This window comes from Sus scrofa, chromosome 2 (assembly GCF_000003025.6).
Source record: "Sus scrofa isolate TJ Tabasco breed Duroc chromosome 2, Sscrofa11.1, whole genome shotgun sequence".
In the NCBI taxonomy this organism is placed as follows: Eukaryota; Metazoa; Chordata; class Mammalia; order Artiodactyla; family Suidae; genus Sus; species Sus scrofa.
In genome coordinates, this window is record NC_010444.4 from 136,847,526 (window position 1) to 136,874,794 (window position 27,269).

At 42.6% G+C, this 27,269-nt stretch overlaps 2 protein-coding genes across 2 annotated transcripts in view; one reads left to right on the forward strand and one right to left on the reverse strand.

Moving 5' to 3' along the window:
- The window catches only part of SEC24A (SEC24 homolog A, COPII coat complex component), a 118,783-nt gene that overhangs the window by 14,127 nt on the left and 77,387 nt on the right, over window positions 1-27,269 (forward strand). The gene's annotated exons all lie outside the window — the stretch shown is intronic.
- SAR1B (secretion associated Ras related GTPase 1B) lies at window positions 1,318-26,723 on the reverse strand. The gene is given in 7 exon segments (NM_001008689.2): window positions 1,318-1,971; window positions 3,474-3,605; window positions 4,923-5,026; window positions 7,027-7,092; window positions 14,764-14,883; window positions 15,895-15,970; window positions 26,603-26,723. Coding segments are annotated over 6 exon segments (597 nt in total). The 5' UTR covers window positions 15,953-15,970; window positions 26,603-26,723; the 3' UTR covers window positions 1,318-1,854.

A 27,269-nucleotide genomic window follows, 5' to 3' on the forward strand; every position in this document is an offset into this window, starting at 1 on the left:
ATCTCAGGCATATGGAAAAAAGAACTCAATTTCTTAGGAAGTTAAAATGCTTTAAAAAGCGAACTAAAAGAGGAGTTCCCATCGTGGCACAGTGGAAACCAATCTGACCAGGAACCATGAGGTTGCAGGTTCGATCCCTGCCCTCGCTCAGTGGGTTAAGGATCCAGCATTGCTGTGAGCTATGCTATAAGTCGCAGATGCAGCTCAGATCCTGTGTGGCTATGGTGTAGGCCGGCAGCTGTAGCTCTGATCGGACCCCTAGCCTGAGAACTTCCATATGCTGTGGATGAGGCCCTAAAAGCAAACAAATAAACAACAAAAAAAAGCGCACTAAAAGCTTATTAGAAAGTCTGTCATGCCACAGGTGCAGCCAAATAAAAAAACTAAGGGAGTATTAATTATTGGGATTCCCTGGTGGCTCAGTGGGTTGAAGATCTGGCATTGTCACTGCTCTGGTAGAGGTTCGATCCCTGGCCTGGGAACTTCCTCATTCCGCAGGTGCGGCCACAAAGAAAAGAAAAGAAAGGTCTGTCAGTGAGGCTTGCAGACATTATCACTTGGCAAGCACTGTACCTGAAAGCAAAAGCCTGTGTGCTATCAAGTAAGAGCTAGCTGGGAGTAACTAAGAAAAAGAAAATGAAATGGAGTTCGTTTTCTTTCCACCAAGAAATAAAACATGCCCAAGAACGCAAAGGAGCTGCAGGGTAGCAGCCAAATCCCCAAACATCGCAGTGACAACCGAAGCCCAACAGGCTCTCATCTTCCTCAGACACAGGCCTCAGCGACGAAACTGCACAGGACACGACCCTGCGGCGCTCCCCCTGCTGAGTCCCATGAAGTATAAAGAGCCTGGGGAGCCCCTCTGAATGTGGGCGGACTGGTGCCCATCACGCGTCACGCGTTGTGAAGAGGCACAGGTTACCCAGCCGGGAAGACTGGGGCACTTCAGAGTTAGAAACAGGAACGGGCCTGTCAACCACAAGTTAACCTTGGCTTGTTCCAGAAGATGAGCTTTGCTTCAGAAGGCCGAGTGCACAGGGACGAGGACACGGACCCCTTTGGCCTTGGTCCTGACAGTGTTACTGAGAAAAACACCCATGATTCCGAGATAAATGTGCTATAAGGGGCAACCAGACACAGCTTGTTCTCCTGGTAAATGCAAAAGCCTCTAGGGACTTAAACATTCTGCTAGATATTCTGGAGCAGTCAGTCTCCTTTCCCAACAAACCCCTCCTAAGTATACTCTTAAATATGCAAAATTTCAGAGCATACTAGCCAGGTGAGACACATTAAAATGAAACATCTGCCCGACAAGGATGCCACACACATGAGGGTTTGTTTTATTGCATGACGTTTGCATAAGGAAAAAAAATACCGAAAACGGTAAGGCATCATGCAATCATCGATAAGCTAATTATTAACTGGTCACTTAAGAGAGGTGGACATAACAATCTAAAATTTAAAAACTAGTTCCAAAAAAGTACATAAAAAATTTAACATGATGAGCTTTTTAAATATGGTTCATGTTTGTAGTTTCGTGTTGTTAAAAAGTGCTTCAAATGTAGTCTGGAAAGTTGCTCTTTAAAAATGGTGCTGGGGGGCGATGTCAGATTATAAACGGTAAAAAGGAATTATTTCTATGGAATTCGAAAGCTAACATTGTGATCGTCAAACTCCCTTGAATCCGTTTTCAATCCTCACTCAAATTAAGTTGATAGAATAGTAATAATCATCTAAAAAACCTCTGTTTTCTAACCAACCAAAGTCCATTGCATTCAAGTTCTGCATGTCGAGGAATCACACCTCTGAGGAGGCCTGAGCGGCGGGACCTGGACCCCGCGGGCCGGGCCGGGGTTAATCTATGTACTGGGCCATCCAGCGGAAGCCTTCTCCGTAGCCTTGTCTTTTAAGCACGCTGCACATGAACACCTCCAAGGGCCGGGCGTTGAGTTCCTTCAGAGACACGCTGCCCTGGAAGAAAAGACAGACGTTACGTAGGATGACCCCTTGATGAAAGAAGCACCCCCCGCCCAGGAGCACCGCAGCTTGCACGTCTTCGCACGAAGGGTGACGGTGGTCGAGCCTCGGCCGTTTGGCACCCGAGCCCCCTCAACCCTCAGGAAGCCTCCCCTCACTCCGCCGGAGGCCAGGATGCCCACTCGGTGGGACGGAGGTGAGCCTGCGGGGCAGCAAGAATGAAAATAATCTGTGACGCAGAAAAAATGCAAGTTACCCGACTGGTTTCACCCATGATTTACCTCGAACATTCTCCGGTCGGGTTTATAACTAAACGTAACGTGGAGGTGACTTATGAAAAAGAAGACAGAAAACAGACCAAAGTCTACTTTATCTAATAACATAGGAGCCTCTGTTCATAGGCTGCAATATTTCTCTATTCTGGGATTTTTCTTTTTTCCTCCTCCTTTTTTTTTTTTTTTTCTTTTTTCCACCACACCTGTGGCACATGGATCAGACACCCACCATAGCAGCGACCAGAGGCACAGCAGTGACAGTGCTCGATCCTTAACCCTTTGAGGCACAAGACAACTCCTACTCTGGGATTTTTCAATACTAAGGTCCTTCCCCAAAACAAATCCTAATAAAAATTAATGCAGAGGTAATGTGTCTTAAAGCTTATTATAAAGGATATGTTCAAAAAAACCTGAAAACGCTGCTATGGCTAAGTTTGCATTTATTTTATTTTTTTTTTCTTTTTAGGAACATACCTGCAGCATATGGAGGTTCCTAGGCTAGGGGTCTAATAGGAGCTATAGCCGCCGGCCTACACCACAGCCACAGTAACGCCAGATCCAAACTGTGTCTGCAACCTACACCACAGCTCATGGCAACGCCAGATCCTTAACCCACTGAGCGAGGCCAGGGATGGAACCTGCAACCTCATGGTACCTAGTCGGATTCGTTTCCGCTGTGCCAAGACAGGAACTCCAAGCTTTGACATTTTTGATCTCACCAAGAATAGGTTTCATTTCATTCAGTGGTAAAAAGAAAATAAATGAGGACATTAAGAAGACCCAAATGGGAGTTCCCTGGTGGCTCAGAGGGTTAAGGACTCAGTATTGTCCCTGCTGTGGTATAAGTCTGATCCCTGGCCCAGAAACTTCTGGATGCCACGGGTGAGGCAAGAAAACCAAACAACAACAACAACAAAAGAAGACCCACATGTGTAAATGACAGCCTCCAAGAAAATAAATTAAAATGGGCTTATGTGGTTGGACAATAGTAATTTATAGATACCTGGTTGTACACCTGAAACTAATATAATGTTATATGTCCATTATACCCCAATTGGGGGAAAAAAAAGAGAGACAGATTGTACCAATTGGACTGATAAGCATGATTACTGTTAGGGGTAGTGTGGGAACAAACCATCTCAGAAGATTAAAAATAAAAAGACATGTGTTCTACTGAATTAAATATTCATTACTGGTCAAAAGATTTTTTTCTTTTTTTACCTTTCCTGTTGTCTGACCATATAAACCAAACATCTCTCGTAACCTCTCTTCACTGATGGCTTCAGGTCTGTCAATCTTATTCCCAAGAATCAATATAGGCACGTTAGCAACAGTTTCATCTGTCATTAGTGACTGAAAAACAAAACAAAATGAAAGATAAGATGTTGATGTGAAACCATCTCAAGGGCTCAGTGGGACAAGATAGCAAATGGGCATCAAGGATTCATTCTCCATCATATCCGTTCAGTTGGGCCAACCTTCTTTGGCAAATTCCCCTACATTTCAGAGTGAGCTCAATGAACCCTGAGCTTAATTCTTCCGCCTCCCTAAGCTTCCTCCTGTAAAGGCTCACTCTGTGCCTAGACCCAACACTTCGAAGGCTTGCAGAAGACCTGGTTCCATTTCTAGTTTGCTGCTTCTGAGTTGTGAGATCTTAGGCAAATAAGCCTACCTGAAGTTCAGAGAGAATCTGCAATAGTAGTACCTATATTACACAGTTAACCTGAGAATTAAATGGGGTAATGTGCACAGTGCCTGGCACCAAGTAGCAACCTGGGAATCCCTGACCTGTTCCAAGACCACAGAGCCTCCCCGGACTTTTCCACATGAACACGTATTTGTTTGCCTGCTCTAGGCAGAGGTGTGGTTGGGTCAACCTTCAATCAAGTCATGGACCCGTTTTCTCTGTGGCCCCAGATCTAGCACTGGCCTTGCCTGATGCCCTTGAGCCCCTTTTTGAAGCATGTGACCTGGGAGACAGGAGAGGAGGTGGCTACACGTGGCCTTGATCACTCCTGGGAAGTGGTGGCAAAAATAGCATGTTACACCATTTCCAGGTTCTGGCCAGCTCCTGAAGGACTTAGGAGGACCAGGGCTCAAGAAAGAACCATTCCAGGAATATAGCAGGCATGAAATATACTACAAGGAGTTCCCGTTGTGGTGCAGCAGAAACGAATCCGACTGGTATCCATGAGGAGGCGGGTTCGATCCCTGGCCTCACTCAGTGGGTTAAGGATCCAGCATTACCATGAGCTGTGGTGTGGTGTAGGTTGCAGACATGGCTCAGATCTGGTGTTGCTGTGGCTGTGGTGTAGGCCGCCAGCTATAGCTCCAATTGAACCCTTAGCCTGGGAACTTCCATATGCTGTGGGTGTGGTCCTAAAAAGCAAAAAAGAAAAAGAAAAAAGAAATATACTACAAGGGCACACTCTGCACAGAGTGAGCTTAAGCCTTCAGGAAGGAAGTCTGTGTTAGTACCTCCTCAATAGCTACAATTATTCTAAGCCGCTCCCTCCGCATTCTAAGCAGGGCGATCCCTGAGCCGCACCAGTTGTCGGGTGTTACATCAGAGGCTGCAGAAGAGCTGTACTCTCATACCTACACCTCCAACCTGTTTCCTCGGGCTTCCCAGAGTGATTCAGCTGTGTCAGTTTTAGTTATTTAACTTACATCAAGTTCTTCTTTTGATTCTAACAGCCTTTCATGGTCTGCACAATCCACCAGAAATACAATGCCATTGATAGCAGGAAGGTAGTTTTTCCACACTCTCCGAGCTAACAAAAACAATCAGGAGTTAGATTTTATTTGCTGGTCAAACCTAGCAGATGTTTTGTTTTTTGTTTTTTTTTGTCTTTTCTAGGGCCGCTTCCCACAGCACATGGAGCTTCCCAGGCTAGGGGGTCTAATCAGAGCTGTAGCTGCCTGACTACGCCACAGCCACAGCAACGTGGGATCCAAGCCTTGTCTGCAACCTACACCACAGCTCACGACAACGCTGGATCCTTAACCCACTGAGCAAGGCCAGGGATCGAACCTGCAACCTCAGGGTTCCCAGTCGGATTCGTTAACTACTGTGCCACGATGGGGACTCCCCAGCAGATGGTTTGATGGAAGAGTCAAACAAGATAGCAAGTGTAATTATCTCTTAGCTGCTGCTACTTCACCATATACTGAGGTTAATCTTTTACCCAATATTGTTAAAATCTTGTCAGAAGACCAAGGAAGAAATTCCAAGTGTTCCCTGATTGTGGGCAGTCAGATAGTTTACTCTGCCTCAATTTTCCCATGTTAGAAGGAGAATTAATATTTGCTACCAATGGACAAGGATGCACATTAAATTCATGGGAGGAAAGCCACTATTTGTTATATGCAGTATTTTTTTGACATCACTATTTAATCAGTTTTTGCCAGTGATAAATTTGTTGTCAGTGAGAGAAGAAAATTAGTATCAAGTACGGACTTGTTAAGGCGTTCCCGTCATGGCGCAGTGGTTATCGAATCCAACTAGGAACCATGAGGTTTCGGGTTCGATCCCTGGCCTTGCTCAGTGGGTTAAGGATCCAGCGTTGCTGTGAGCTGTGGTGTAGGTCACAGTCGCAGCTTGGATCCCAAGTTGCTGTGGCTCCAGCGTAAGCCGGTGGCTACAGCTCCAATTAGACCCCCAGCCTGGGAACATCCATGTGCCGTGATGTGGCCCTAAAAAGCCAAATAGACAAAAAAAGAAAGAAAAGTACAGACTTGTTAAGTTAAAATAATAAAGCCAACTGTTCTACTCATAATAGAAATTAAAGTTTATGAAACCATGAAGGTAACTTCTCCATAACATTGTCTTTTGGAGGAGAAAATAGTTTGGGCGGTAACTTTTTTCTCTGTTTTATAATACATCTTAAAGACAGTATAGAACGAAGTTTCAAATTCCATTAGGTTCGAATTCTACTCATTATATGCCAGCAATTATTTTATGTATATCTTAATTAATACGGTCTCACATGTGCTTTCACTAGCTGTAACAAGCTTTGCTGTAGTCGTCGTTGATGAATTTCTGTGTGGTCGGTTCTGCTAACTCCTTTTGGGGATATTAAAAAATGCCTAGGAGTTCAGTCCCAGAAAGTTTAGTGGAGGAGGTAAGACAGTCTTTCCAAACTCGAGGACACGCAGAGAGGCACTAATCGCTCCGTGAGGGTGGCTGGGAGCCGTCGCGGCTGGGAGTGGCCTTTCAGGGGGCAGAGCGACAACACTTACACGGGGCCCTGAGGGTGGGTTACCCGCGTGCAGAGGGGACGGCAGGAGCACGAAGGCGGGAGAACACCAAGACGATGGGGTCTGGTCAGACGAAAGAGGGTGGGAAAGGGAATGGTGGGAAATATAGACCCGAAAAGTCAAGTGGGATCGGATCCCGGAGCTCCAGGGTGTGTCAGGTCAGTAAGTGTGGCCTTTATTTTGTAGGTAATGAGTTAGTCACGGAAGGTTTTTAATATGGAGCAGTAACAAATTCATAGCATGACTGTGGCTGTAAGTGAGAGGTGGACTGAAGCCGAGAAAGAAGGGAGACTATACTTGACTCACATGCTTTACCACCAAAAGCAATTTGGACTTCAACTGGATGGTCATGAAAATCATCCTCTGCCTTTAAAGCATTTATCTGGGGTAATAATTCCTAAATTTTACTCTGGCTTTCCCTGAATAGAATGAGATTTCATGCGCTGGAATAGAGTGGCCACATTTTTATTATGTAAAATGAAACAAAGCAACTAGAAGAGTAACAGAATCTTACCTTGAACGTGTCCACCCAGATCAAAAGTTGTAAAGGTCATGCCAGCAATGGTTAGTTCCTCTGAAGCTAAATAATAATAATACAGGATATTTTAACATGAAAATTAGAAATCCATTCCTGCTATATACTGCCACTTAATGTCTGATTTACTTTAATTGCAAATTAGGACAAATCACACAATTCAGATCAAAAAGGAATTCTTTGGAGTTCTCTTATAGTGCAGTGGATCCGGCGTTGTCACTGCAGCAGCCTGCGTCACTGCCATGGCCTGGCCTGGGTTTGGTCCCTTGCCTGGGAACTTCCCCATGCCACAGGTGCAGCCAAAAAACAAAAAAGGGAGTTCCCGTCGTGGCTCAGTGGTTAACGAATCCGACTAGGAACCATGAGGTTGTGGGTTCAACCCCTGGCCTTGCTCAGTGGGTTAAGGATCCGGCATTGCTGTGAGTTGTGGTGTAGGTTGCAGACGAGGCTCGGATTCTGTGTTGCTGTGGCTGTGGCGTAGACTCTAATTCGACCCCTAGCCTGGGAGCCTCCATGTGCCGCGGGTGCGGCCCTAAAAAGTAAAACATAAAAAATAAAAAATGAAGGAATCCTTTGTTGTAACTACTATATTCCACTTCATATTGCCAATATGATGATGTATGACGGTATATACTGGTAAATGGTAATAGTCAATTCTAGTGTTCACATCTCACAAATCCACCAGTTGCTTATTTTTCCTTCTCTAGTTACCCTGCTGAAATTGACAGAATTCAAGTGACTGATCCAACCTAATAATTTTTCACATAATTCATCTTAAATGATAAGGGGAAATAACAGTATGCTCTCATGGCTGTCATATTTTGCAGGTGACACTCTTTAATGACAAAAACAATTATAATTTAATTTAAAATTGACTCTTATTTCTTTTTAAAAATTATAGTTGATTTACAATGCTATGCCAATGTCTTCTATACAGCAATGAGTCAGTTATATATATATATATATATATATATATATATATACACATTCTTTTTTTGTTTTTCTTTTTTCTTTTTTTTCCTTTTTTCTTTGTTTTTTTTATTACTCAAATGAATTTATCACATCTGTAGTTGTGTAATGATCATAACAATCTGATTTCACAGGATTTCCATCCCACAGCCCAAGCACATCCCCCACCCCCCAACACATTCTTTTTTTTAAATATTATTTTCCATCATGGTCTGTCCCAAGAAACTGGATATAGTTCTCTGTGCTATACAGTAGGACCTTATTGTCTAAATGTGACTGTTTGCATCTACTAACCCCAGACTCCCAGTCCATCCGACTCCTTATCCCTCTCCCCCTTGGCAACCACAAGTCTGTTCTCCATGTCTGTGAGTCTGTTTCTGTTTTGTGATAGGTTCATCTGTGCCACATTTTAGATTCCAATATATAAGTGATAACATAGAGCATCTGTCTTTCTCTGATTTACTTCACTTATTAGTATGATAATTTCTAGTTGCATCCATGTTGCTGCAAATGGCAATTATTTTGTTCTTTTTATGGCTGAGTAGTATTCCACTGTATGTATGTACCACCTCTTCTTAATTCATTAGCCAGTGGACATTTAGGTTGTTTCCATGTCTGGCTATTGTGAAGAGTGCTGCAGGGAATGTGGGGGTGCGTGTATCTTCTTGAATTATACTTTTGTCTGGATATATGCCCAGAAGTGGGATTGCTGGATCATATGGTAGCTCTGTGTTTAGTTTTCTGAGGACCCTCCATAGTGTTTTCCATAGTGGTTGTACCAATTTACATTCCCACCCGCAGTGTAGGAGGGTTTCCTTTCCTCCACACCCTCTTCAGCATTTGTTATCCGTAGACTTATAATTAGGGATGTTGAGCATCGCTTTATGTGCCTACTGGGCAACCACAGTCTTCTTCGGAGAAATGTCTATTTAGGTCTTCTGCCCATTTTTCGACTGGCTTGTTTTGTTGTTGGATAAGTTCTTTTTATATTTTGGAGATTAAGCCCTTGTTGGTTGCATCATTTGCAACTATTTTCTCCCATTCCCTAGGTCATCTTTTCGTATGTTTAAAGGTTTCTTTTGCTGTGCAAAAGCCTGTAAGTTTGACCAGGTCCCATTTGTTTATTTTTTAAATTTTTATTGCTATTTTTTTTAATTTTTAATTTTTAATTTTTTTGCTTTTTAGGGCCACACCTGGCATATGGAAGGTTCCAGGCTAGAGGTCAGACTGGAGCCGCATTTGTGTCCTATGACGAAACCTGAGGCAACAACAGATCTTTAACCCACTGAGTGAGGCCAGGGATCAAACCTGCATACTCACAGACACTGTGTCAGGTTCTTCACACACTAAGCTACAATGGGAACTCCCCCACACTGTCTTCATTACTGGAGCTTGGTAATATTGTCTGAACTCTGGGAGAGTTATGCCTCCTGCTTGGTTTTGGTTCCTCAGGATTGCTTTGGCAATTCTGGGTCTTTTATGGTTCCATATAAATTTCTTGACTGTTTGTTCTAGGTCTGTGAAAAATGTTGTGGGTGATTTGATAGGGATCACATTAGATCTCTAAATTGTTTTGAGTAGCATGGCCATCTCAACAGGATTCATTCTTCCAGTCCGGGAGCATGGAATATCTCTCCATTTCTGTGAATCCTCTTTAATTTCCTTGTTTAATGATTCATAGTTCTCGACCTCTAAGTCTTCCACCTCCTTGGTCAGGTTTATTCCTAGGTGGGTGTTTTCTTTTTTCTCCCTTGCTTGCTTTCTTTCTTTTTTGGCTGCCCCACAGCATATGGAGTTCCTGGGCGAGGGATCAGATCCGAGCCACAGTTACAACCTAAGCTGCAGCTGCGGCAACGCCAGATCCTTAACCCGCCGGGCAGGGATGAACCTCTGTCCCAGTGCTCCCAAGACACTGCCGATCCTATCATACCACAGTGGAAACTCCTATTCCTAGGTATTTTTGAGGGGGTACATTTTATTTTTATTTTCATGTATTTATTTTTTATTTTTTTGTCTTTTTGCCTTTTCTAGGGCCGCTCCCGCAGCATATGGAGGTTCCCAGGCTAGGGGTTGAATTGGATCCAAGCCACGTCTGTAACCTATACCACAGCTCATGGCAACGCCGGATCTTTAACCCACTGAGCGAGGCCAGGGATCAAACCCACAATCTCATGGTTCCTAGTTGGATTCGTTTCCGCTGCACCACGACAGGAACTCCCAAGCTTTTTTTTTTATATTACATATTCAGTTTCACTTCTAGTGATCGGTTGGTTCACATCATCTTGATTCACTTTTGGTGGGGTGTATGTTTCTGGAAAGTTGTCCATTTCTTCTAGGTTGTCAAAATTTTGACAATTATTTCTTCGAGTATTTTTTCTGCTGCCTCCCTCCCCTTCTGGAACTTCAGTGATGAGTGTGCCAGACTGCTTACTATTGTCCCACAAGTCACCGAGGCTCTGTTTATTTTTTCTTCCCAGTCACTTTTCTCTCTGTGTTTCTTTTCGTTTCTGTTGTATTGATTTAAGTTCGCTGGTCTTTCAACGTCTGCAGTACTGGCACTGTCTAATGAAGGATCAACTTCACTGTTAATCCTATCCAGTGAAAATTTCATTTCAGATATTTTTCATTTGTATAAGCCCCATTTGTTTCTGTCTTCTATCTTCCATTTCTTTCATTATGTTCATGTTTCCCTTAAATCCCGGAGCATATTCCTAACAGCTGTTTCACTATCCTTATCTGCTAATTCCATCACCTTTGTTACTTCTGCCATCATCTTTGTTATAATCTATTTTTACTGATTGATTTTGTTCCTGGTTATGGAACATACTCGCCTGCTTCTTTGCATGTGTAGTAATTTTTGATCGGATGTTGGATTTTGTTGTATCCTTTTGAAGAAAGTTGCACTTTGTTCTGGCAGGCAGCTAAACTGCTCACAGACCAGTTTTTAACTTTTCTAGGGCAGATCTAAAGTAGTCTTTACTGGAGTTGCCGTCGTGGCTCAGCGGAAATGAATCCGACTAGCATCCTTGGGGCTACAGTTCAATCCCCGGCCTTGCTCAGTGGGTTAAGGATCCAGTGTTGCTGTGAACCATGGAGTAAGTTGCAGACTTGGCTCAGATCTGGCGTTGCTGTGGCTCTGGTGCAGGCCAGCAGCTGCAGCTCTGATTGGACCCCTAGCCTGGGAACCTCCATATGCTGTGGGTGCGGCCTTAAAAAAAAAGTAGTCTTTACTTTGGAGCTACTTTAGCCTCATTACTAAGAGATGATCCTTTTAGAGTCTACGGAACGCCCTGTGTAGTCAACAAAACCTCTCCTTTCTGGCTGGTGGGAACATGTATTCCGGGCCCCATGTGAGGTCTGAGAATTATTTGGCTAACAGCTCCACTATAACTGTTCTTTCTCCAGAAATTGTTCCTTCCTGGCCATGTGCAGTTTTACTCTATGTACGCACAGAGTGGTACTCAGTCACAAAACTTCCTGGAGTTCTTTCTCTGCAGAGCCCCTTCCTCTGTGGGAATCTGCCCAGCACATTGTTGTCACCCAGCCTCCCCAAATTCTGATCTCTGTCTCCTCTACTCAGTAAGACCATTGGCTTATGTTTGGGTTTTCTCTCCCTACACTGTGGTCTGAAAACTATTTATTCAAGTGATACAACTTGAATAGAAAAGGGTTTGTTTTCTTCTCTTAGGAATCATAGCCCTGTGCTAGCTCTTGCCCAGTATCTGAAAGCAGTGTAGTATAATTTTTGTCCAGTGTGCTCATCACTTATAGCGGGAGAGTCGTTCTAGACTCTGTTACTCCGTCACAGCCCAAAGCCGAAGCCCCCTACAATTGTAATGAAAGGTTTAGTGTGACTGCTGGAGCCCTGGGGTAGTTTATCTTGTTAAAAAATTCTGTATGGGAGTTCCCGTCGTGGCTCAGTGGAAACGAATCTGACTAAGACCCATGAGGTTGCGGGTTCAATCCCTGGCCTTGCTCCGTGGGTTAAGGATCCAGCCTTGCTGTGAGCTGTAGTGTAGGTCACAGACACAGCTCAGACCTAGCGTTGCTGTGGCTGTGGTGTAGGCTGGCAGCTACAGTTCTGATTAGACCCCTAGCCTGGGAACCTCCGTATGCTGCGGGTGCGGCCCTAGAAAAGACAAAAAAAAAAAGGACCAAAAAAAAAAATTCTGTATGAAGACTGCCAACTGAATAATAAATACAATTTGTGTTCAAAGCATGATCCTTTCCATAAGGAAGACAATGCTTGGATGTGGCTGGCAGACTACCTCTATGGTTACAACCCCCAGGACACCCCGTGCTTTATAAAAGGTTAATTAAGATATGGAACCCTGTGACCATCCCAGCGAGTTCCCGCTTGCCCCTTTCCTGTCAGTCTACACCCCACTCCCAGAAGTAAGCACTGATCTGAATTCTATCACCACAGGTTTGTTGTGCCTGTTTTAGAACTGTATATAAATGGTATCATCCTGTAATGTAATTCGTTGTGACCAGCTCATTCCATGCAATATAACATGCATAGTATAATCCTCTTTCTTGTTGAGCAGAATTCCGTTGTTCATCTATTCTTTTTTTGGTGGACATCTGAGCTGTTTGCAGTTTGGGGCTATTACAAATAAAGCTGGTATAAACCTTGTCATACAAGGATTTTAGTGAACATATGTTTTTATTTCTCCTAAATAAATACCTGGCAGTGGAACTGCCAGATCGTAGAGGGTACAAATATATTTCTATTTTTTACATATGCTTTTGATGAATTTGATATAAGTTGAAATGAATGTCAACTGCTAGAAGGTTGAGATGGCATCTGTCCTGTGCCATGCTTTTACTCCTAGCGCTGAGCGTAATGTCTGACATGAAGTAGGTGCTCAATAAATAGCTGAATGAATTTAAAAGGCAACAGCATAAAGTTTGTAAAATGACATGCATCTAAGACCACTGTGTAGCCTCTTCCCATTCTGCTGTTTTTGCAGACAATTTTAATATACTCAATTTCACCATGATCATTTTTTTCTTTAAATATTATTCTTGTATAAGAATCTTGTCAAGCCTCACTTTCTTCTCCTAATATAAAGTATCAATTTTATGCAGTCTTCCTTTTCCAACCTCACTAATAGTTTTAGTTTTCTAGATAAAGTGGTAATTTGTTTTGTTCTGTTCTCCTTCCTTGTTCTTTGTATATTTAATGTACTAAAAAACTATCATATTACCTACTTTTCAGTCCATTTCTCAATTTTATACTGATTATAAAGGCTCCCACTCATTATTTCATAATTAATCTGTGGATTAACTCATCTGTAAACTCTGTGTCTACCTGATCCATAATCTTTTCAACAGTTAAAGTAAGGTCACAGGTATTTTAAAATTAGGCTTCTTTGGATCGTTGGTGGCTTAGCAGTTACAGGATCCAGTGTTGTCACTGTGAATTTGATTCCTGGCCCAGGAACTTCCACATGCCATGGAAGCAGCAAAAAAAAAAAAAAAGACTTCTGTTTCTAATAATTTGTCACTTTAACATTTACTTTCTCAAACAGTACCTATTACATAATCTTATATTACAGGTATGTATTACGTGATTTATAGAATCTTTTTTTTTTTTTTTTTTCGGTCTTTTTGTCCATTTTAGCACCACACCCACGGCATATGGAGGTTCCCAGGCTACGGGTCCAATTGAAGCTGTAGCTGCTGGCCTACGCCACGGCCACAGCAATATGGGATCCAAGCTGCATCTGCAACCTACACCACAGCTCAGAGCAACTCCAGATCCTTAACCCACTGAGTGAGGCCAGGGATTGAACCCACAACCTCTTAGTTCCTGGTCAGATTTGCTAACCACTGAGCCACGACGGGAACTCCCTAGAATCATTACTAATGTCTTCCAGGTAGTTTTTCTAAAAGAAAGCACAGTAAATTTATTTATTTATTTGTTTGTTTGTTTGTTTATTTATTTATGTTGCTTTTTAGGGATGTAGGTGTGGCCTATGGAAGTTACCAGGCTAGGGATCAAATCAGAGCTACAGCTGCAGGCCTACACCACAGCCATAGCAATGCCAGATCCAAGCCGTGTCTGTGACCTACACAGCAGCTCACAGCCACACCAGATCCTCGACCCACTGAGCGAGGCCAGGGATTGAACCTGCATCTTTATGGATACTAGTTGGATTTGTTTCCACAGAGCCACAATAGGAACTCCCAATATTTTTTTAAAATTTTTTAAAGCTTTCTATAAGTGCATCAATACATGCTCTGTTTTTTGGAATAATTCTGTAGTCTTTATATTAGATATAGTTGAAGTTGTTAAGACTGGAAAAATAACTGGTTAATCAGTTGAGAGCTACCAGCAAAGTATAAGGCTATAATCTATAATGTCCATTGAATAATGATTCAAATAGTATAGTTCTGAATTTTGGAGAAATTTAGGTTATGTAACAAGGTAATGGCAGCTGTTTATAACCTAAGCAATATGTGGTTGAAGAGACCTCAATCATGTCATAATCCCTGAGAAAACAACTTTTTCATTCCTCTAGCTGGACAATGGTATACTAACTGATAAGAAGATATGAGTATTATTTCAAGATCTAAATATACTCCCTGGAGTTAAGTCACCTATTATTTACCATACTATATTAAGAACAGGTCAAATGACTTGATCCCAATTTATCCACCAACCAACAAACACACACTTGGTTAGGGCCTCTGAATTGTATCACCTGATCAAGTACTAAATGTTTAGGAGAATATACTTACTGGGATGTAACGTTGGGACATGTTGTCCCAGTCTGTCGTCTTTTAGCATGTGTAGTAATGTTGTTTTTCCCGCATTATCCAATCCAAGAAATACCAGTTTACCAGTTTTCTTATATAATCCTGCAGAGTAAGAACCATGATTAGTCACAGTGATATCTGAAAAAAATTATACAAATAAAATGACTTCAAATAAAAGTGTAATACAGTATTCATAATTTAGTTCAGATTCTTTTCTTAATTTCACCAGAATTTTGGTAAAAGAAATATTTATGAACCTTCTGACCTTTTAAGATTTTATAAATTGGCCTGAAAAGGCTTGGATTTCTAACCTATTTTTAGTTTTGAAGATAAATAAATACCTCGCCCAAGGCATGCAACAGGTCCCAGGCCACGGCAGCGACCTGAGCCATAGCAGTGACAATACCAGATCCTTAACCCACTAAGCCACTAGGGAACTCCCTTTTTCTTCTTTTTCTTTCTTTTTTTTTAACATACATTTTTAAAATTAAAAAAAAAAAATGCATTGGGTGGGATCCCACTGTGGCTCAGTGGGTTAAGAACCCAGCTAATATCCATGAGGATGTGGGTTCAATCCCTGGCCTGGCTCAGTGGGTTAAGGATCTGGTGTTTCTGTGAGCTATGATGTAGGCTGCAGTCAGGGCTCAGATCCCACATTGCTGTTGCTGTGGTGTAGATCGGCAGCTGCAGCTCTAATTTGACCCCTAGCCTGGGAACCTCCATATGCTGCAGGTACGGCCCTAAAAAGAAAAGAAAAAAAAAATGCATTGGACTCCTGTGAAGATTAAATGAGATAAAGCACGTAAAGCTCTTAGGCAAACTGGATAATAAATGGTAGCTATTCTTGTTAATAATATGACCATCAACAACCTTAAGAAGTAGGAATTACTGTTTTACAGATAAGGAAGTTTAGGCTAAAGTGGAGAAAGTAATTTGCTTAAGATTACCTAAGATTAAAACAGGTATAATGAGTAACTGCACAAGTTGGTATGATTCCAGAGCCCACATTTATAATGACTGGGTTGCACATAAAGAGGCTTTGGACAAATAAAAGACAGTTTTATATAAGCAGGATTAAATGGGTAACAAAAGAGAACAGATGGCCTCCCTTACCTAAAAACTGTAGCACACTGCTGAAACCACTGTAAATCCAGTCAAATATGAAGGACATAGCCAAATCTTATAGGGTCTGGAAAAAAAAAAAAGTGTTTTGAATTTGGTAGTCAAGATTAAACATCAACTCTGAGTAAATAATCCTACAACAGCCTTACTACAAAGGGTTAAACACTCTTATCCAGGCCAAATCAAACCTGATCTATACTGACACATAAAAAACAAAGTGCCAGAGTTCCTATTGAGGTTCAGCGGCAACAAACCAGACTAGTATCCACAAGGACACGGGTTTGAGCCCAAGCCTCCCTCAGTGGGTTAAGGATCCCGTGAGCCGCAGTGTAGGTCACAGACGCGACTTGGATCCCGCATTGCTGTGGCTGTGGCGTAGGCCAGCAGCTGTAGCTCTGATTCAGCCCCTAGCCTGAGGAACTTCCATATGCTGTGGGTACAGCCTTAAAAAGACAAAAAGAAAAAAAAAATTCTTACAACTAGTTGATTCCTGATTAAGACAGAGTGACTTGCAAACCATGAATAGTTTTAGTTGTCAGTATCACAAGAATGAGAACTACAACAGCAACATAAATATACAAGAATCTATTACCTTAGATGTTCTTATTTTACTCAAGTTGAAAATCATACCCCCTCTACTATTATCATCTTAAGTCATGTAGAAATTGAAACTTGTCATCAGAGAAAATATATACAAGTGGGTTATCTTTTCTGAAGATTTTTAGGTATATGGTTTTCAAAGGGAATCTTAATTTTCACTATCGAAAATCAAATAAAGCAGTGGTGTGTTGAGATATTTTAATTCAATACATATTTACCTAGTTCTTAGTACGTCCAAGGTCCTGAGCTAGACATCACAGGGAATACAAATATTGACGACAAACATGGCTTGCTCTCAGTAAGTTTATAGAGTGATAAATTAGCTATACAAATACAATTACAGTGAAAAAATGTTACAACTGAATAGAATATTATCTAAAATGATAACAGCTCACCCTATAGAGTTTTAAGACTTATTTAAACACAAAGAAAAAAAAATGCCCATAATGTAAATCCTAAGCTACTAGGGGATTAATGATCATAAGAGCACAAAAATATTAAAAATGAATGAAATAACAGAGATAGGAAGTATCTGTGAGCATATTAGCGGAAAGAGGTACAGTACGGTCACAAATGCACTTTATATTTCATATAAAAAGTGAGAAAACCAGCCCTGCTTGTCTCTTCTTCCAGAATCCTATTTCCAAGGTTCCACGGCAGCAGTAGGGCACTGCTAAGGAAAGGTTTCTGCGGCAGTGTTTAGTGTGCATGGGCACAGCAAAAAGTCAGGAATTGTTAGATGCTATGATTGGGGTTAGGGGACGGCAAACTGAGAGTAAAAATGAATGGGTGCTAATTCGTGACACAGGAGCCAGACTGACTAAGCTTAGACATTTGGTCTTCATACCTTCAACTATGAATAAATGGACATAAGAAATAATACTGGGAGTTTCCATCGTGGCGCAGTGGTTAACGAATCCGACTAGAAACCATGAGGTTGCTGGTTCCACCCCTGGCCTTGCTCAGTGGGTTAAGGATCTGGCGTTGCCGTGAGCTGTGGTGTAGGTTGCAGACGCGGCTCGGATCCTGCGTTGCTGTGGCTCTGGCTTAGGCTGGGGGCTACAGTTCCGATTCGACCCCTAGCCTGGGAACCTCCATATGCTGTGAGTGTGGTCCTCAAAAGCAAAAAAAAAAAAAAGCTGGAGCTCTGGAGCTAGGACTTTACTATCTACCCGAGGTAAGTTATTTCACTTTCCTCATTTGTAAAAAGAGGACAATACCTACCTGAGATGGTTGCTGTGAAGGTTAACTGCTACACCCAAAGCATCTAGTATCTGGCATGAAGCAAGCATTCCATTTTAGCTGCTGTTATTAGTATTTCCTCTGCTATATGGCCCACAGTACTGGGCAGTTTACAGATATCACCACTAAATACCCCAACAGCCTTTCAGAGTAAACACATTATTGTTCTACTTTTACAGAAGAAGTTAAAGTTACAGTAAGTAAAATTTGACTGTTAGTGATTGGCACATCTGAGTTTCAAACCTGGGTCTTTCCTCCCCCCGCCGCCCTGCTTTTTAAGGCTGCACCCATGGCACAGGGAGGTTCCCAGGCTAAGGGTCCAATCGGAGCTGTAGCCACCGGCCTACACCACAGCCATAGCAAAGCAAGATCCGAGCTGCGTCTGTGACGTGCACCACAGCTCACAGCAACGCCGGATCCTTAGCCTACTGATTGTGGCCAGGGATCGAACCTGCATCCTCATGGATACTAGGCAGATTTGTTAACTGCTGAGCCCCTACAGGTTCTCCTCAAACCTGGGTCTTTCTGACTTCCACATCCATCCACTTTTCCTTATACCGCATTTGGTCTCTAAAGACTTATTTTTATTTATTTTTGCTTTTTGTCTCTTCAGGGGCACACCCGTGGCATATCGAGGCTCCCAGGCTAGGGGTCAGATCGGAGCTGTAGCCGCCAGCCTACACCACAGCCACAGCAACGCCATATCCAAGTCGTGTCTGTAACCTACACCACAGCTCATGGCAACACTGGATCCTTAACCCACTGAGCGAGGCCCAGGGATCAGCCTGCATCCTCGTGGTTGCTAGTTGGGTTCGTTAACTACTGAGCCATGCCGGGAACTCGTAGGGTCTCTAAAGCTTTATAACGATAGTTTTAAAGGTTTAAATTTATTTAAATTATCATGTACCATTTTTTAATTACTTCAGTTCATGACTCTGACATGTAATTCCTTCCTCTCCCTCTCACCCCACATCCAGTTATTCCTTAGTTCTGCTAATATCTCAAGCTTTCTTTCTCACATGAGTCACCTGGTCAAGAACCTTATGTCACTTTCCTAAACTATTCATCTTAACATCAAAAATGTGTTTCTACCTATCTGTATATGCCCTCCAAAGTAGATTCAGCAAAATGTCTGTCTGTTTTTGGTTTTTTTTTTTGCTTTTTAGAGCCGCACCTGCGGCATGTGGAGGTTCCCAGGCTAGGGGTCTAATCAGAGCTACAGCTGCTGGCCTACACCAGAGCCACAGCAGCACCAGATCCAAGCCGTGTCTGTGACCTACACCACAGCTCATGGCAACTCCAGATCCTTAACCCACTGAGCAAGGCCAGGGATCAAACCTGAAACCTCATGGTTCGTAGTTGGATTCATTTCCACTGCACCACGATGGGAACTCCTCTCAGTGTAATTATTAATAGTGCTTCCTTTCACCCTCAAAAGGTCCTGATTTAGGTGTTAAATTATTTGGCCTCCCTGTGCTTATGGACAGAGTGCCACTGGAGGTTTGTAAGCTGAGAAATGATTCAATCAAATTCCTAGTCCAGGAGTTCCCATCGTGGCTCAGAGGAAATGAATCTGACTAGTATCCATGAGGATAAGGACACAGGTTTGAATCCTGGCCTCATTCAGTGGGTTAATGATCCCACATTGCTGTGAGCTGTGGTATAGGTCACAGAGGCAGCTTGGATCTGGCGTTGCTGTTGCTGTGCTATAGGCCAGTGGCAACAGCTCCAATTGGACCCCTAGCCTGGGAACCTCCATGTGCCATGAGTGTGGCCCTAAAAAGACTAGAAAAAAAAAAAAAAAAGAAAGAAAGAAAAGAAATAAATTCCTAGTCCAATATTCCACATTCCACTAGCTATCTCTTAGCTACCTTTCTAAGGTTAGTATATACTCCTTTCATACTTGCAGCTTTCCCTGGGCCAAAGTAAACCACTTGCCATTCACTACTGGTGACTATACTTTATTATCTTAAAATATCTGCCCATCATCCTTCCTGTCATCAGAATGTTCTCCCACCATCTCTGCCTGAAGTCCCCCTGCCTGAAGCACCAGCCGTATGCTATGGAGGGAATTTTCAATTTGGCATACAGGTAGAAGAACGAAAAGAACCCGGGAAGGGTAAAAGAGCTAGAAGAGAGAGGAAAAGAAATGAGCCACAGAGATGTCACAGCTAGCTTTGGTGACAAGGAGACATTCGTTGAGAGCATGAATACCCTGCAGTGGAGGGGTCGGCCAGGAGAGCCTATGGCTGGTACTTAATGCATAACAGAGCTCTGTGACCTTGAACAAGTTAAAATCTCTTGGGGTGTTTTAAGTTCAAATGAGATAAAAGTGCTCAAAGGAAGTATTTAATACCTGGTTGCTGTTATTATTGAGAAGAGAATGGGACAGGAAATTAATAGGTGGAGGCTGTGAGGAAATTCCTCTTTCAAAATGTTTTAAATGGGGGAGTTCCCATTGTGGCTCAGTAGATTAAGAACCTGACTAGTATCCATGAGGATGCAGGTTCAGTCCTGGCCTCGTTCAGTGGGTTAAACATCTGGAGTTGCTGAAAGCTGAGGCGTAAGTTTTGGATGAGACTTGGATCTGGCATTGCTGTGGCTAGGGGGTAGGCTGGCAGCTACAGCTTCAGTTCAACCCCTACCCAGGGTGCTTTCAAAGGTGCGGGCCTAAAAAGACCAAAAAAAAAAAAAAGTTTAAAATGAGGGACCCCCCTGGCTGTCTAGTGGTTAGGACTCAGCGCTTTCACTGCCGTGGCCCAGGTTCAGTCCCTGGTCTGGGAACTGAGATCCCACATCAAGCCACTGCACACGCAGCCAAAGAAACCAAAGTTTGAAATGAGATAAGGGAAATGAGATTTTCCTCTTAAGGAAGAATGAGGGCTTGAGAATGTTGATAAATTGAAAGGAAGGAGGCGAGGGAGATACGATACGTTAAAGATATGAAAGAAAGAGACGGAACCAACCCAAAGGGGAAAGGTGGAGGAGCCAGGCTGAGAGCACACGCTTCCTCTAAGAGAAGGCAGGCAGGCAGGCCTGGAAATGTATGGTGGCAGTGGCAGGAAGCTGAATTCAAAGGCGTAGGTGGCAGTTGTGGCTCAGATTCGATCCCTGGCCTGGGAGCTTCCATTTGCCATGGGTGTGGCAGGTTGGGGGCAGGGCGCAGGGGAGAAGCAGGTGTAGATGTAGTAAAAGGGGGCAGGAAGGGTAAGGTGGGTCTGAACTGTGCCAGCAAAGCAGAGGATAATGTGGGGCTCAGTATTCCAGAAAAGGACAGGGTCTGCATGGTGGCAAACCCTACGACTTAGCTCTGGGTGCAGAGCTGAAGAGCACCAGCGGTGAAAGATTCGGGCAGCCGGGCTACAGGATTTACTGTCCACACTGACAGGAAGTGGAATCCGCTAGAAAAGTGGAGGGCGGTGTTGGAGAAAGCAAGAAGTGGCCAAGTCCTCAGTGAAGAGCACTGCTGATAGGTGAGCGCCATGCGGGCTGTCAGAGGGCAGAGTAAGTCAGCCGTGCAGGTAAATGGATTTTCTCTATAAGGATGGTAGGTACCAACTTGCTGTTGTAAAATGTGTCCCAAGATAAATAATCCAATAACATAAATAGGAAGACTCTGCTTTAGAAATAAAGAGATTTATTTTTCTATAAAGTTGTGCTTTCTGAGATCCTTAAAACGAGCTAGGAGTCCTTAGTCATTTTAAAGGAGAGCTAAACATGCTCAACTAAGAGTAAAAGTTACTTAGCCACAACCAGATACCTGAGCCCTGAGAACAGGTTACACAACACCATGGACACACTATTAAGACATGTGAAAAGCAAAGGTCAAGAACAGGGAAGCATATACACGTCAGCAGATTTATTTACTGCATGAACACCAAACAGGAAAAGTCGCTCCGCAGATTAAAAAAGTGACCTGCTCAGGTATCATGAAAATCAGTGCAAAGGTTATAATGGAACAGATAGTCTCAGATTACAAATAACTCCTTGAAAGCTCTGTCTCAAACTTATTTTTTTTCTTCAAATGGTTGAGCCATTTATTTATTTTCATTTCTGAAGTTGTACTGATGTATAGTTGATTTACGATGTTGGGATCATTTCTCCTGTACGACACGGTGATTCAGTTGCACATGTACACACATCCATTCTCTTTCAGATTCTTTGCCCACATAGATTATTACAGAACCATTAAACGTGTATGGATGATTCTATTTATATGAAATGTCCAGAATAGGCAAATCTTTAGTGTAGGTAGATTAGTGGTTGGCAGACTCAGGGGAAGGGGGAAATGGGGAGTGGCTGCTAATGAGTCCTGGGTTTCTTTTGGGGATGATGAAAATGTTCTAGAGTTAGTAGTGATGGTTGCACAACATTGTGAATATACGGAAAACACTGACTTGTACATTTACAATGGTGAGAAGTATGTGTACAAATACCCTTTATGCTATGTACCCTCTCTCAATAAAGTTATTATTAAAAAATTAAAGAAGGAGTTCCTGCCCTGGCTCAGTGGTTAGTGAACCCAACTAGGATCCATGAAGATGTGGGTTCAATCCCTGGCCTCGATCAGTGGGTTAAGGATCTGGGATTGCCGTGAGCTGTGGTGTAGGTCGCAGAAATCGCTTGGATCCTGAATTATTGTGGCTGTGGCGTAGGCAGGGAGCTACAGCTCCCATTCGACCCTTAGCCTGGGAACCTCCATGTGCCGTGGGTGCGGCCCTAAAAAGACAAAAAATAAATAAATTAATTAAATTAAGTTAAATGTTAAAAATTTACATGGCCTTTAATATTTACAATTAATATAACTAGTTTAGCAAAGCATTTATACATAAAATGACAAGATACTAATGAACCAGGAGTTCCCTGGTAGATCAGGGAGTTGAGGACCCATCGTTATCGCCATGGCTCGGGTTGCTGCTATGGCGCAGGTTTGATCTCTGGCTTGGAAATTTTTGCATGTTTTGAGCACAGCCAAAAACAAAACAAAACAAAATTACTCCCCAAAGTAGTGCTGGGAGAAAATAAAAGCTATAATATTCTAAAGAAATAAATACATCAGAATAGGATTCTGGAATCAATACATTAACTTTGGGAAGCAAAGCATGGTAGAGCTTAAATGGATGGAGTACCTGTCCCAGAATTTAAAAAACCTAAACTGAATATGCATCTTCTGAAATACTGTTATTTCATTCTGGGAAAGCCAGTCTTTGTGAGCCCCAGTTTGCTCCCTATGTATAAGAGAAACATGTGCCTCACAGAATGGTAAGAATGATTAAATATGATAATGTGCATGAAAATACTTTGAATAATATAAGGTGGTATTCATTCATTCAGACTAAATTAGTTGAAATTCAAAGCAGAAAACTTTAAATGCTAATTTTCAAATTAACTTCAATATTAACAACTATTAATACGGAAAAGTTTTTAAATGATGTATATTTTACTTTAAATATTAAACACACCATCACTGACACCAGAAAAGGCACTAGAATAGTTTCCTTCAAATGTAGGTAAAGAAATTTCACTAGACGAGGTTAATCACAATTTTCTACATAATTTTGTCAAGCTTATGATTAAAATATGTGCAATTCCTTAAGATCGGTATAATGTCTGTAAACTAATTTAGTAACTATACACAGATCTCTCTCAGATTCAAACAGTGCTAGAAACACAAAAGCCAAACTCCACTGGACCACGTTTTGTAGAATTTCAGCAAGGCCCTGTGCATTAGTCATCCCTTGGTGTCCTAGAGGATTGGTTCCAGGCCCCTGCATCCTCATCCTCGAGACCCTTATAAAAAAATGTCCTGGAGTTCCCGTCGTAGCGCAGTGGTTAATGAATCCGACTAGGAACCATGAGGTTGCGGGTTCGATCCCTGCCCTTGCTCAGTGGGTTAACGATCCGGCGCTGCCGTGAGCTGTGGTGTAGGTTGCAGACTCGGCTTGGATCCCACGTTGTTATGGCTCTGGCGTAGGCCGGTGGCTACAGCTCTGATTGGACCCCTAGCCTGGGAACCTCCATATGCCGCGGGAGCGGCCCAAGAAATACCAAAAAGACCAAAAAAAAAAAAAAAAAAAATGTCCTGGTATCTACATATACTCTACGTGCATCCTCCAGGATACCCTAAAGGATTTCTCAAATACCAATAATATTTAATACAATGCAAATAGTTGTAAATACAATGTAAAAGCCATGTAAATAGTTGACAGCACGTGGCAATTTCAAGTTTTGCTTTTTAGAACTTTCTGAAACTTTTTTCCCCAAGTATTTCCCACCCGTAGTTGAGTCCTCAGAAGCTGAATCCATGGATATGGAGGGACAACTGTGCTAAAATAACAGACAGTGACCATGTTGAATGTTGCAAGACTATCTGCTTTATAAATACTCTCTCCTAAGGTTGTTGGATTTTTCTTTTTGCAGTTTTTAAGTACTGAAACAGTTTTACAAATAAAAAACTCATGAAAACATTTTAGGACTGAATGTATAGCAATTATAATAATGGACCTAAACCTTTTGGTATAATCCCCCAAAAATACAAACTCAGTTTTCCTTTAAGAAAAAGTGACACTCAATTGAAATAAGGTTGAATATGACAAATATAAATGGATTTTTTTAAGAGGAAAAGAAAAAAAAACCTCTACTAAAAAAGTTGTTTTTGAGCCTGAGTAATGAACTTGCCTGTAATGAATTAAGAAAATAAAAACTGACATAAGCCATGACAAATTCATGAAAATACTTTAAACTCATATTGTTCTAAAAGCTATACACAAAGAAGAGGAACTTTTCATACCCTGATTTTACAATTATTTGTTTAGTAAAGTTTTGCAGAAAAATACTTTAAATGAGTTTTAGGCAAATGTATTTAAAGAAAAGGGTGAAGAAATAACGAATCATTACTGCAGAATTCTGACTTATAAGCTTCCAGTGATGCGGCAGTGACTTTCATTTCTGATAGTGTAATCTTTTGTCTCAATTCTTGCTTGAAGTACAAGGCAAAGGAAGGTTAAAATGTACCTCAGAAAATACCAATGGGAGTTCCTGTTGTGGTTCAGCAGTAACCTGACTACTCCATGAGGATGTGTGTTCGATCTCTGGCCCTGCTCGGTAGGTTAAAGATCCGGCGTTGCTGTGAGCTGCGGTGTAGGTCCCAGATGCGGCTTGGATCCAGCATTGCTGTGGCTGTGCAGTAGGCTGGCACCTGCTGCTCAAATTTGACCCCTAGCCTTGTAACTTCCATATGCCGCAGGTGTCACCCTAAAAAGCCAAAAAACAAAACAAACAAACAAAAAAAACCCTAAAAACCAATGAACTATCCTAAAGTTTTTGAAGTTCAAAATATTTTGGTAATGAATGCAAGTCTACTAAAACAATATTTGATATACATTGCTTTGAAATATCATCACTACTAATTATTGACAAGGTGTAAAACTTCCTTTATTCCTTGTCTGTAAAATAGAGATGATGCTACTACTACTTCCTTATGGATTGTGTGTGCATAGCTAGCGCCTTACACCTAGTAGGCAGTAAATGTTCCTTTCCGTCTTTCACTTGCTTCATTAATACTTACTCTAGAGGCAGATCTGAAAAAGAATGAATGTGTATGACTGAATCACTTTGTTGTAAAGCGGAAATGATCACAACATGGTAAACCAACTATACTTCAGTAAAACTTTAAAAAGTGAAAAAAACATTTCCTTTAGTACCAGGGAAAATAACCCAGCACTCTGTAGAAGAAATGCTGATACAGTGGCAAGTGTGCCTGTTCTTTTTTTTTTCTTTTTCCTTTTTTGGCCAGCGGCAAAGGCCTCTGTGGGTTAAAGGATCCACAAGGCCAGTTCCCTTAAACCACTGTGCCAGGCTGGGGGCTCGAACCTGTCTCCTGGTGCTCCAGAGACAGCACCAAGCCCCTTGCAACACAGTGGGAACTCCAGATGTGCCAGTTTTTAATTATCTTAGATGAAGTTGCAAGTAGTTCCAAATGTCTGTAGTTTTGCTGTTTACAATCTAAATAAAGCACCAAAATAGGTACATTTCTACCAATGTCAAATTGACCATACATTGTAAAAATCCTTTATAAAATTGATCAAAATTTTAAAAAAGACTTTTTAACTGGCATTTTAACACTGAACACAGGACATTCTTATGAGTGAGACACAGTGGTAGTACCGATCTTGGTATAAAAAAAGTGCAATAATATTAGGTTTAATTTTTTTAATTAAAGGGATTTCTTCACCCCATTTTCCCCAGTATACCTAATACCTTAAATTCGTGATGAGTTTGGTTCTTTTGGTCAACAACATCAGAGTTTCAGCTGTTGTCAAAATCAATTTCTATCTTGCTGGCAACTCTTGGAACAATCTGTATATAACAACAGTTCTTCCCCCAACACTGTATCTTTTTCCCACTAAACTCGGACTTGGGCTGTGGCAAAACGTTAACTACTGATAGTAAGGAAGCTCGATTTGTCCCCCCACACTAAGTGGGAGAGCTGAAAACAACACACCGCGTCACAGCCTCTTGACCTGTCAGTGATCCCCGCCGCCTTCCCAGGTGAGGAAACTGAGGCCGAGGGGAAGGAAAGGCCTGCCTGCAGTTCAGAGTCACCTCGTTCCTTCCCGAAATCACCCACCGTTTGACAGGAGCGCTGTCCCGTCCCGACGACCCTCAGGCTCCGAGGAGCACGAAAGGAACCCGTCCTCTTATCCCGTCGCCAGATTCCGGGGCTAAAAACAGGCGCCCCGTCCTCGCCCGGGTACAGGCAGGGGCATCGGGTGGGCCCAGGTCCTAAAAGTGCTCTTTTCCCGGGGCCCACCGCTGCCGCCCGCCGGTTCTCCCGGGAGGGGAGGCCATCACTCACCTGCGACTGGAGAGAACGCGATTCCTTTCTCGGCGTCGGCCCTCGGCACTCCGGTGTCAAGCGCGATGGCTGCCGCGGCCCGAACTCGCGTCAGCTCCTTCCGGGCCGGCGGGTGCTTCACTCCCGAAGGTTCTCGGGACTGCAGCGCCACGCGCCGAAGTTCCGCCTCCTGGCGGTTCCGCGGCCAATCCCACCGTGAGCGCGCCAAGACCTGGGGCGAGCTCCAGACCTCCAACTGAACGCGCTTCTGGGGCCGCGGGCCTAAACAGAGAAGGGAACACAGGTGCTTAGCTTGGGGAAATTATATGTGACATCCTTTTTTGAAAAACACATTTTTAAAGTACACTTGTTTCTTGAATTCAACAAGTAATTTACAAAATGTAACTGCGTGCCAGATAGTATGTTGGATGCTGGCTGTTGAGCTTTAAGCAAGACTGACTCCGCAGTTCTTTGCTAATGGATGCTGCCTTTCTTAAATGTATTCAGATGGGATTCCTTGGGTGCCTTGCATGAAAGTGTGATGACAGTGCTTCCAAGATTGCTCTCAACACTAGGATTCTAGGTGATGCGGACAGAACAGGAAGGGCTTTGGGGACCGAAGCAGAGTTTTCCGATAGATTGCCAACAAAGCCTATGATGGCTCTGCTAGATCTCCTCCTCTTTCCCC